This window comes from Podarcis cretensis (genome assembly GCF_951804945.1).
Source record: "Podarcis cretensis genome assembly, chromosome: 9".
NCBI classification, from domain to species: domain Eukaryota; kingdom Metazoa; phylum Chordata; class Lepidosauria; order Squamata; family Lacertidae; genus Podarcis; species Podarcis cretensis.
This window is the reverse complement of record NC_137178.1, coordinates 64,159,717-64,172,178: the sequence shown is the minus strand read 5'-3', so window position 1 is coordinate 64,172,178 and position 12,462 is coordinate 64,159,717. Positions and strand designations below refer to the sequence as shown.

General features: G+C 44.4%; 1 protein-coding gene across 4 annotated transcripts in view; it reads right to left on the bottom strand.

Annotated features, from left to right (window-relative positions):
- Positions 1–12,462, bottom strand: part of ARAP2 (ArfGAP with RhoGAP domain, ankyrin repeat and PH domain 2) — a 138,981-nt gene that overhangs the window by 13,288 nt on the left and 113,231 nt on the right. For all 4 annotated transcript variants that reach the window (XR_013842132.1, XM_079989594.1, XM_079989593.1 and 1 more), the window contains 4 exons: positions 9,516–9,590; positions 8,648–8,765; positions 4,860–4,988; positions 1,738–1,877 (listed from right to left, as the gene is read on the bottom strand). Coding sequence is in view for 3 of the 4 variants with exons in the window: in XM_079989594.1 (XP_079845720.1) it covers positions 1,738–1,877; positions 4,860–4,988; positions 8,648–8,765; positions 9,516–9,590 (462 nt within the window). In the remaining variant the exon portion in view is untranslated. The remainder of the gene's footprint in view (positions 1–1,737; positions 1,878–4,859; positions 4,989–8,647; positions 8,766–9,515; positions 9,591–12,462) is intronic.

The window sequence follows — 12,462 nt, the reverse complement described above, 5'->3', positions numbered from 1 at the left end:
TTGGAGTCTGCCTTGCCAAGTCAACAGAGCATCCTTAATGCACTCTGATTTGGAGACCAAGACTAACTTCTAATTTCAGCTCTTGTTTCAACATTAACTATGGGAACCCTGGATTGGTGAGCACCCCATTCCAGATTCTGACTCATAATTTATGGGAGCCGGTGTTCAATTCACACAATGGAACAGTTGTCCATTCAGGCAACATGTGGTGTTAACTGAAGCCACATTGACAGCCAAAAAACATGGTGACCATGTTCACATCTCCTTTTCTGAGAAGGAAGACACAGGCCTGGTTTACTGTATTTTTTGCTCTATAGGTAAAGGTAAAGGTACCCCTGCCCGTACGGGCCAGTCGTGTCTGACTCTAGGGTTGTGCGCCCATCTCACTTAAGAGGCCGGGGGCCAGCGCTGTCCAGAGACACTTCCAGGTCACGTGGCCAGCGTGACGAAGCTGCTCCGGCGAGCCGGCACCAGTGCACCACACGGAAACGCCATTTACCTTCCCGTTAGAAAGCGGTACCTATTTATCTACTTGCACTTTTTTTAAGGGGTGCTTTCGAACTGCTAGGTGGGCAGGAGCTGGGACTGAAGATAGGAGCTCACCCCGTTGTGGGGATTCGAACCGCCGACCATGCGATCGGCAAGCCCTAGGCGCTGAGGTTTTACCCACAGCACCACCCACGTCCCTTTTTGCTCTATAAGACTCACTTTTTCCCTCCTAAAAAGTAAGGGGAAATGTATGTGCATCTTATGGAGCGAATGTAGGCTGAGCAGCTATCCCAGAAGCCAGAAGCCAGAACAGCAAGAGGGATTGCTGCTTTCACTGCGCAGCGATCCCTCTTGCTGTTCTGGATTCTGAGATTCAGAATATTTTTTTTCTTGTTTTCCTCCTGCAAAAACTAGGTGTGTCTTGTGGGTCTGGTGCGTTTTATAGAGCGAAAAATACGGTATGTTAGACAGTTGGAAGCTTGTCCAAACCAAGCACCCATCACAATCGGCGCATGTCTGGTTCCGCCATGGCTTCTGCTTGGCCCTGAAAGGTACCAGTCTTAAGTCCATTAAATGGCATGAACAATGTGTGGATATGAAAGGTAAGGTACTTGTGCTTCCCTTTTGGATTTCAAGATTCCCTATCACAAAAACATCCCACCTTCAAAGAAGAGCAGATCACTAAAGAAAATTTGTCCTTAGAGCCTGTTATTTTACAGCCTTGAACTTCCCCCTCCTACATTATCCAAAGCACTCTTGCCCAATCTTGACGTTCCTCCTGCTATCGTTTTTCCTCTTCACCATCACAATTTACTCAGATTAGGTCCTCTCACCTGTCTCATGCTTTCGCTTGGACAGACTCACTGATGGTGAGAATACAGAGAGAAGGGAACAAAATAATTTTTTCTTCCCATATGATTCTTTTTTTAAACAAACAGACTACCCAAGCTCCACAAACCAGTGAGGTGCCTATTAAAAGTGTTGGCAACACATTCGACATTCACTCAAGTGTGTTTGAATTAAATGTTACATTAATCTTCACTCTTGTGCAAAGCAGAATAAATTCCTTTTGAAACTCTGACTTTCTTTTCTTTTCTTTTTTTTTTGTTATACTGAATGTTTTCCAACTTTTCACGTCAGCAAGCAGAACAAAAAGCGTCTAATGTCAGTTGTCAAACCCAACGTGAAAAGAAGGATTTTAAGCATAATTGCTCGTGATTTAAAAGGACTCAGTGCAGGCATTTATACCTTCATATCCTTGTAAAGGAAAAGATTTCCTTCCCGCAAAACAAAATAACGCTCCTGAAACTTATTTCCAGACAGTAATTTGGATGGTTCCTCTTTGTATTTCAGATAGCTGGCTTTTACGGTGCCTTCTGCCTTCTTTTCTGTCAAGATGATAAAAAGAGCACAGTATTTTATTTTATTTTTTAAATAAACACTCTGCAGAGTACCGAATTTCATAAATCCTTAACATTAATCTCCACAAACAGAATACAGAAAAAAATAAAGATCCTTTGACTGCCTCAATTTATTTTAAACACGGTTGCCCTTGGCAGACAGAAGGCTTATGCACAGTTTGATTACTTTAACTATGGTTACGTATTACACCCTGAATACCGGATTTAAAGTATTAGCCAAGAAATCAGGATGCGAAACCCATTTTCATTCAACCAGAGTTAACTGTTCTGCCTGGATCAAGCGAACAAAGGTGAAGATAATTTCCTCTTCAGAACATGAAATGAGAAGCAGGTGTCTTCTTATACCTTACATAACTTTTAAAGGAAACTGACACATTCATTTTTCAAACAAAAGGCATGGATTAGTTTGACAAGTTAAACCATGGTTTTGCTGGATGCTTGGAATCTTAACCAGGGTAAAGCAACAAATGGTCATCAGCAGGGTTAAGGTAAAGGGACCTCTGACCATTAGGTCCAGTCGTGACCAACTCTGGGATTGCGGCGCTCATCTCGCTTTATTGGCCGAGGGAGCTGGCGTACAGCTTCCGGGTCATGTGGCCAGAATGTAGTGAACCAGAGTAGCGCACGGAAACGCCGTTTACCTTCCCACCAGAGCGGTAACTATTTATCTACTTACACTCTGACGTGCTTTCGAACTGCTAGGTTGGCAGGAGCAGGGACTGAGCAACGGGAGCTCACCCCCGTTGCGGGGATTCGAACCGCTGACCTTTTGATCGGCAAGTCCTAGGCTCTGTGGTTTAACCCACAGCACCACCCACTACAGCTAATGACCAATATCTGAACACATCAGACCACTTTGCAATAGAAGGTCTAAAGGGAGGAGGCCTTTACAATGAGCTCTAAGGGAAATGGGAGGGGTGTTGGAAGGTTTGGCAAGATCCAGGGGGTGGACCATTTGGTGAGGACAATTGCACTGTTCCCACCCGCTATTCCCAGCGATTGGGAATTCTCGGTAGTGGGCCTTCTGGGTAATGGCACCCACCCTATGGAACGCCCTTCCATCAGATGTCAAGGAAATAAAAAACTGTCTGACTTTTAGAAGACATCTGAAGGCAACCCTGTTTAGGGATGTTTTTAATGTTTGATGTTTTTAATATTCTGTTGGGAGCCGCCCAGAGTGGCTGGGGAAACCCAGCCAGATGGGCGGGGTATAAATACATCATCATCATCATCATTCAGAAGAACGGTGAAGGTAGAACTTAACCGGCAGAGTTAGCAGCCATTAATAGCCTTGCCCTCCATGAATGTGTCTAATTCTCTTTTTAAACCTTCCAACATTTCATTTTTGAAGTTTCCTAACCTCTCGTTTTCATCAGCCCCTGACTGAAGGAATATAAACATGTCTATGTTAGATGGGAACCAGAATGAATTGGGGGGGGGGATGTGTTGAATGAGAAGGGTGAAATGACCTTCAAGGGTACACCCCCACCAAGTTCAGTCCTCCACTTCTTTGAGATTGGGAGTAGCCTCCCTTTCTGGACATTGCTATGGATTATAACCAGTTGCTGTATTTGGAGTTGGGGAGAAAAATTTCCCCTCAAGTAAATTGACCAAACTGGAGTTTTTTGCCTGCCTCATGACAACTGTCACAGCATTGGGTGATGCCTTAGTCGTGTTTGGAGGGGAATCTGTAAGACTCTGCCTGCACCTTCAAGGAAACGGGGTCTTCTGTTAAAGAGATCTTGGAGGAGCTGCTACTGTCTGAATGACCAGACAGGGGCTAGGGCCACAACTTTCTTCCAAAAGGTCAACCAAGTATGGTAGCACCTATTTGATGTACAGTGGTACCTCGGGTTACATACACTTCAGGTTACAGACTCTGCTAACCCAGAAATAGTGCTTCAGGATGAGAACAGAAATCATGCTCCGGCGGCGTAGCAGCAGCAGGAGGCCCCATTAGCTAAAGTGGTGCTTCAGGTTAAGAACAGTTTCAGGTTAAGAAAGGACCTCCGGAAGGAATTAAGTACTTAACTTGAGGTACCACTGTACAGTCGTACCTTAGAAGTCGAACGGAATCCGTTCCGGAAGTCCGTTCAACTTCCAAAACGTTCGAAAACCAAATCACGGATTCTGATTGGCTGCAGGAAGCTCTTGCAGCCAGTCGGAAGCCACGGAAGCCCTGTCAGATGTTCGGGTTCCAAAAGAATGTTTGCAAACCAGAACAATCACTTCCAGGTTTGCGGCGTTTGGGAGCCAAAACATCCAAGTTCCAGGATCCAAGGTACTGTATGTCATAGGACATCCTCAACGTTGGTTCAACCTCTGGGCAGGCTGGTTTATATAAGTTACACCCTTCTTTCTCAGGGGGAACTCACCAGAAGTCAGTTCCGGCACCTCTTGGGTGGGTAACATTGCCATTTTAAGTGAATGAGGGAGGTGTTCATCGGTAGTTCCAGCACCTCTCTTTCTAGAAAAACAGCACTGCCTAAGCCAAAACTCCTTATATCCGCAATCAATAAAGCTGTCGCCTAATTTGAACCAAAGGATTGTTGCCAATAGCAGCCGTTCAACTGCACTGCACAGAGTGGGGGGGGGGGGAAGGATCACATCATCTGGGCATGCAGTTCCCTTGGTTTATTTTATTCCAATAACATTTGGCTCCTTCCAAGACTGAGACTTATTTTCCTGCTGCCTATGATAGCAAGATAAGGAGCTGCTCTCTATTTTTCAAAAGAAACCTTCTGTAAGCACACTGCAGTTAATCTATCAGTCTTGGGAAATTATAGGGCAAGGTGATGGCTGCACTCCAATGGCCCCATACGACACTTATCTCACAGAAACCTCTTTGAAACTTGAAAGCTCAGCCAAGATTAACATATGAAAGTCTTTGTTGGGAAGTGACATGGAACATGACATTCTTTTTTTAAAATGAGTTTCTCTCATACATACCGTTGTATAGCTTCATTGTGTCTGCTGTCAGAAACTTCTTTACGACAAGATATGCACTGCTGGGGTTAGGCAAAGAACTCCAATGGAGAATTTGCTCTAGAACATTCTCAGTATAATGCAAAGGTCGTTCTGGGAGGGGAGAGGGGCAGAAAAAAGCCGTAACTAAATAAGATTAAATTCTTATTTCCATTTACCATAGCTTCCGTTGTGGATGTTGCTATATCACGGAAGTCAAATTACGTATTCTGGCCAGCACAACTATGTCAACACAACTCTTACATCTCTCTATACATTGCACCTGAGCTATTTGTACATAAAATATACAGCCTTCTTCTCTGTTTAAATCAGGGGTCAGCAAGGTCTATCTTGCCTGGGCCGGATCAGTCCCGCGGAGATTCAGTATGAAGTACATTCACTCCTGTCTTCATAGATTACATAGACCAGCTGTGATAGAGAGAATTACACAGCTACAATGTTGACTTAATAAAGGAAGGGGCATACAAACTGTATCCTAAAAATCAGGTGTTGACATAAGGGTTGCAGAAAGAAAGAAGGTGGCTATAATATAGCAATAATGTCTCCTTTGCTACTTGCTCCCCCTCCTAGAAATCACTAGAAGAAATAATAGATGTGAGGACACTTATGCGTGCAGCTGCCCATGCAATCGAGGACCAGACCTGAAGATGGGATCCTGTTCTACATGCAAAGGCTGCCTGAGTAATTAAGAGGCCTTATTAGAATCAAGTGTTGAGACTACACAGACTCTTCTCTTCAGGCCTTCTCTCTGTGTGCATAGACAATGGGGAAGGACAGCGGATGACTCACTAGCCGGATCATCAACTTGTCATGGTGGGAGGGCTTGCACATTCCTATGACCCTTGTGAGCAAAGCCGCCAGGAGTCTCCTCTCCTAGCAGGGTCACCCAAGGTGGTAAGGTCAAAGGGGAAGAACTAGACAAACAATGATCCAAGAAGTCCTCAACGGCAGAAGAGGCGGAGGATAATAAGTGGTATGTTGCAATGGCTGTGAAGGCGGATGAAGGCTGCAGCAGATAATAATCTACCCGTCATCGTGATACTCATGCCTTACTGTGAAGACTGTGCGTTGGTCAGTGTGCACTGATCTCCACACATAAAACAAATTCATGCACAGGTGTCTTTGCCTTTACCAAAGGTGTCATGGGCTTTGAAGGTACTCAAACTCGGGAGAAACGTGCTAAGAGGAAGGCACGCTTGGCAAACCCTCACCATTTTCAACTCCTGCCTGGAAACCTATGTCCCCACTGTGGAAGAACGTGTGGATCCAGAATTGGCCTCCACAGTTACCTACAGACTCACTGTTAAAGCCGTGTTCATGGAAGACAATCTTACTTGGCTACAAGGGATCACCAAAGAAGAAGATGACAGTGGATGAGGAGGAGGAGCAGGGGTGCCATCTCCTTTTGGCGCCCCCAATAACATTGGGCCCCCTCCCAATATTCAAAAGAGAAGGCCAAGCATGGAGCTGAGCATGGCACAGTGTCAGTGGCTGGCTCCTTCTCCTCCTCCTCCTGCCACAGAGGGATAGGAACAGCCCCTGGTGGGTGGCAGCAGCAGCAGCAGGAGCCATGGCCAATGAAGTCATGGTGCCACCACATTTGGCTCCACCTCAAGCTCCTCTGACATCATGACGTCTCATGTGCGACATCACGTGCTGTATGATGTCATCACCCCCCACCCAGCAATTCTCCTTCGGAAGCCAGCACGAGGAGGAGTCAGTGGATACAGTCAGGGAATTGTGTGAGCTAAAACACCCCAATAGGCCTTGTGAGAGTGGCTTGGTTCAAATGCCATGCCAAGCCAAGCCATGGCTTGGCATAAATATGGAAAGAGATTGCTCCCTGGTCATTCTGCTGCTACTCTGAGTTAAGCCATGGTTTGGTTTAATGTGTTGTCTGATCCTGGGCAAATCACGACAAATCAGACAAATCACGAACTGCAAACCATAGGACAAATCTTGGTTACAGTCGTACCTTGGTTGTCAAATGCCTTGGTACTCGTCCATTTTGGTTCCCGAAAGCCGCAAACCCAGAAGTGAGTGTTCCAGTTTGCAAATGTTCTTTGGAAGCCGAATGTCTGATGTGGTTTCCCCAGCTTCCGACTGAGTGCAGGAAGCTCCTGCAGCCAATCGGAAGCTGTGTCTTGGTTTTTGAATGTTTTCAGAAGTCGTACCGACTTCCAGAATGGATTCCGTTCGACAACCAAGGTACGACTGTATTTGGAGAGAGCCAAACCACGAGTCCAGGTTGGGACTACATGCTAAGCCTTAATTCAGCACAGAGCTCCAACCAGGAAGGAGCAAAGCAGTTCTTTCCATGAGCCCACACACTGTGCTAAACCATGGTCTGGCTTAGCATGGAACGTGAACCACACTACATCCCAGTCTTGAGCTGGGATGCCACCAAACATGGCAATTCTCCAGTGAGTTCTTCAGTGTTTACAGGTCTTTACAACATGAAACACACACTCCCTTGTTGGCAGGGCAGAAAATTCATTATGGAATGAATTGTTGGATGCTTACACAGTAAAAGCTTCTGAAAAATTCTAGCAGTTTTTGGAAGGGGGGTATTGCCTTAGGAGGAGTTTAAAAAAGGATAAATAAAGGGCTTTGTTTAACCCTTACAGCAGCTGTCTTCCAAAACCAGTTAAACTTAATGGCAATTAACTCTTACACAAATATAACATCTTATCTTCAGTTCCACCTTAAAGCAGAAGCTTCAGTAGAAAAAAGCAGCAAAACAAGACACATCCACTAAGAATGTGTGTGCTCCCAGAGCAAACACCTACTGCTTTATTTATAGTTGCATTGAAGACCATCTGTCATAATGGATTATATGGTACATAAATCATCCTATTGAAATGCATTAGTTATTTTACTGGCAACACACCTCATTTGCAAACTATCCATCATATAGAAATTACTGCAGAAAAAAATAAAAAATAAATTATATACTAGAGATCCCATTTTTACAGCAATCCCTCTGTATAAGACCAGATAATTTTGCCAATTATTTCTGCTGGTATATATGTAAATAATTCAGTTTATCTTTAATATTTCAGTTCCAATATTTCAGACATCTAAGCTGTCAAACTTACATATACCATTATTCTGCTCCCAAGGTCATTATGTGTCTTCCGGTAAACAGCAAGAGAGCTATTTGTTCCAATCCAACAATAAATATCAGACGGAAATTGCTTTCTTGAAAATGCAAGGTTTTAATATACTTCTCTTCCCAGAATTTGGTTTCAGCCAGTTAAAGAAATTCTAATTTGAACTGAGATTTTTTTTCTTTTTTCTGTTTTTAATATTTAACTCCCCACAGAGCTGAATTGTACCTGAAGGTCGTTTTTCTTGGTCCAAGATCCTACTAAGACGCCTCAAGGTGGTATCACTTCAGAATGCAGATAGAGGAATGCTGAGGTCCAGGATTACATGTATACAGTGGGGTTTTTTGGACCTCAGCATTCCTCTATCTGCATTCTGAAGTGATACCCCTAAGTACCCCCTGAAAAAAAGCACTGCATGTATATCACAGAAGTCATAAAGAAGTCAAGATGATATGGCCAAGGTAGCCCTCAGCACTGTGCACCCTTAATACAGGTCTGGGCAATCCAATTAGATTTAATATTTGCATTTATTTTAAAAAAATGTTTAAAACAAACTACCACAGCCTTTTATACAATAAAAACATCACAGAATGAATAAATACAGATATACAAAGACAACAGCAAAATAGGGAAGTCACAAACCTAGCTCTCCACTTTCAATCACTTCAAATGTAGCCCACATATCATCTTTATGGGGTGTGATGTTTTTTATTCCCAATATGTCATTTGTCAATTCTTCTGCTTCCATTATTGGCGATACCTGCATGGAAGACCACAAATAGTCCTGAAATCATTAAAATAAGCCCTAAGACCGTAAATTGTGCTGGAGGTTTATGCTCTCAGTCACAGGACAAAGACCTGCCCAACTTCTACAACAAGGGCAACTGCAAAAGAATGTTGATACATTTATCATTTTTTTTACCCAATTCATCATTAACTGGGTAACAAAACATTGGAAAGGACTCACATTGTTTTAGAAAAACAGAGAGGGGGTCCTAAAAACATTCTTACCATAGCATTCTTACTTAATTAAACATTTCCCAAAGTCTAGAAGAAAAAATCTATCATAGGATTTCTGCTCATTTACTGCTTACTGTATTTCTCCAGGCTTTTAAAAGCAATTCCCTCCTTTATTCTATATGCTTAAAGAATAACGGAAAGCGACAATATTTCATTTGATATAAATAAATGGTTGAATTTTTGTTTTTTTAAAAAAATCCTGGTTGTATGGCTTGGGGAAATGACATTTGGTTCACCATATGAGAACAAACTGGTATGCTTTTGCTATGTGTGCATTTCCACGCATAGAGCACACTAAAGTCAGAAAGTAATACATTTATTTTGCTTTCCAAAAGAGTAACTGTATTATTATTATTATTATTATTATTATTATTATTATTATTAAAAACACCTCTGTGTTGGGGTTTGAGAGCAACACCCTTGGCAGTCCTTGGCAGAAAAAGGGTGCCACCTCGAGTTGAAAGAGTATAGAAAAATAAATGATCCAAACCCGTATTATAATGCTGCAGTCCGGCTCCTTTCTTTCCACATAAACTTCAATAAGCATGTCTCCTGCCTGGGAAACCTAGAATAGTAGGTAAAAATGGAAATGTTAAAGAGATAATCCAGACTCAAGTTTTCCTCTTGCATGCTACAACCAAACTCCACACCAGTGTTCAAAACTCCTATTGTTCTAGGTGTGCTTTGCGATGGAGAGTTTCATTCACGCAAGCAGTTTCTGAGCTCTGGGTGCAGTATTGCACCTAAGATTTCAGATTAAAACTGCAGAGTGGAAGGAAAGATGGACCTTTTTCTGCCTTCCCACTTCCAGCTACTCTCTGAAGACTGGAGAAGAGACTCTCTTAAGAATATTAGGGGGTGGGCAGTGGAAGAGGACTAGGCCATGTGAAAAATGAACATAATATTTTAGCTGCAGTTCATTCATTTTCAGCTTTGTATTGCGAGCCCATGGGCTAACACATCCCCCAGCCCAGAATAAGGAGACACAACACAATGATGTGTGGGGTAAATTAGGCCACAACTTTATTGATTTCAGTTGTAGGAAACCTTGGCTTAGGCACTAGAGGGCATCCCTCACATCCTCGTTTAGGTCTGAGGATGTGCAGGATGTGAGGATGTGGAGGACACTGCAAAATGTGAGATTTACACAGCATGCCCCCCTCCCACTTCACCGATGCTGGGAGTTTGACCTTACGCCACCACTCAGGGCCAGTGACTCCCACAATCACCCTTTAATGGGCCTTGCAAATGCCGCCGCATGGGGCTGCATAATAATGCTACCCCCCCCATTCCGAAGATAGACTATAGGATACCACCCAAGCCCTAAAATTGCCACCCGAGACCATGAATGAGGGGACGTTTGGCAGGAGCATGTCCTTACCTGGCCCTCATTCCGCCCACCAGCCAGCCACCGACTGGTCAGCCAGGTGGGGGGGCGGAGCGATGGACAGCCCAAAGGTGGGGGTATCACCCAGGCTTGGGGAAGCCCACACCAGGTCACAAATCCTGCCCACCGCTTGATTGGTGAGCAGTAATTCTTGCTATAAAAAAGTGTGCCTAGACATTCCATTGTTGCACCCATTGCGTGGTGAGTTCCCGCCTCCCCCCGAGGAAATAAAGACAGAGGACACAAGAATTCAGGTTAATGGGTCGAATTAGGCCACAACTTTATTGATTATAGGAATTGAGCGGTATTGGCTTAGGCATTGGTCCTAACTACTAACCGGCTTGAAGGCCGGGAGGGTTAATCACCAGTGGGAGGAGTCCTGCTAAGGCACGTCAACTAGGACCTCCCCCGGTGTCACCACATGGGGGCGTGCCGTGGGCCCACACCTCCTTAGGCTTAGGACAAGGCCATGCCCCCCGGAATCCTTTACCGGACTACCCTTGTTTGGGGGAAGGTGATGGCGCTCCTTCCCCCCTTCATTTGCATAACAATAGGACAGTACCCCCACCAATGCCTAACCGCCACTTGAGCCCAGACTCGCCACCAATACCCTGAAACCTGTAACCAATCCCTAATTCCTGAAATAATATCGCTCAGCCAAACATCATTTCCCGCATCGGAAAGATGCACGCCATCATTTCTATAGAGGGCCACCTTGGGCAGCTGGAGCAAGGGGAAGAGGAGGAGCCTCGCTGCAGCAGGTTTAAATAGCCAAGGCCCTGCCCCCGGAGCCAGCCGATTGGCTGGCCCGGGGTATGATGCGGCCGGGGATTCCCTTTGCTATCGCGGGGGCTTGAGCCAGCCCCCGCAAGAGTAGGGGAGGGGCGTGAAGCCCGCAACCCCACCTCCTATGTTATCGCGGAAGTGGCTTAACCTAGGTTTAAGGTGTTATTCAGCTCTGAGCTTTCATATCTCAGTTTCTAACACTGCTCCACACACAATGTTCCTTTCTTATACATGGTGAACTGAGCTTATACATGGTGAATTTGATATGGGTCTTGGGCACCCCTTCCCCATATGTGGTTTACCCTTAGATGCACTTCCAGCAGATGGGCTGAAGTGGAACAGCAATGGCTCTACCCAAGGTCAACGCCAAACCGTTCTCTACTGTAACTAATGACGTTGTGGCCATATTCAAGCCCAGACCACCCAGTATGCTGTTGTCCTGTGTGGTTATTCAACTCCTTAGGGAACTGTGGGGTCGCACAAGGCCCTCATCACCAAAAACCTGAAGGAGGGGGAAGTCTCTTTCTGATAGGAGGTAGAATTTCACCTTGGAGGAAATCAAACTACACATGCAAAAGAATGGAGGAAGGCAGGATTTCCTATTCACACGCTTGGATTACCGTAGTTCAGATTGCCAGGGGTGCTCATTTGGTAGAGTATGCAGGAATGTTAAGTCTGACCCCAAAAAACTCCACACATGTAACATGTGTTGCCCAACATGAGAGTGGGGGATTGTTACAGTGCATGAATTGGGGAGGGTAAATTTTCCATGGGATGGAGAAATATATCTGTGCTTCTAGGATTCTAACTGCATCTATTGGAAACAATGGGACTTTATTTAGAGGAATTTTCTGTAGAAATACTGCATTTTCTGCAGCTAAACCCACAACATCACTATGTTTGAAAGAGTCACATAATGGAGAAATTAGGACTTTAAGGTCACAGTGCCTTCTGAGAATTGAAACTAATGGAATCATTTGCGAGGGGGAAAAACATTACAAAGCGACTTTGAAGAAAGCTTCTTAATTATACTGGCAACGATTCAGAAAAAGCCTATTTCCTGGTGAAATTTGCTTTTTAGATGATATTACGGGGAAAAGGTTGGAGGAAAGAATGAAGTTGACATTTGATTTCCACTGGGCGTATGTAAACAACTGAGCATTTGAGGAAGGAAAAAAAATGTGTTGCAAATTACGGCAGCAAACAAAAACAGCTGGCAAAGTGTTTGGTGGGCAGGAAAAAAAATGAAGAACCGTTAACGAAG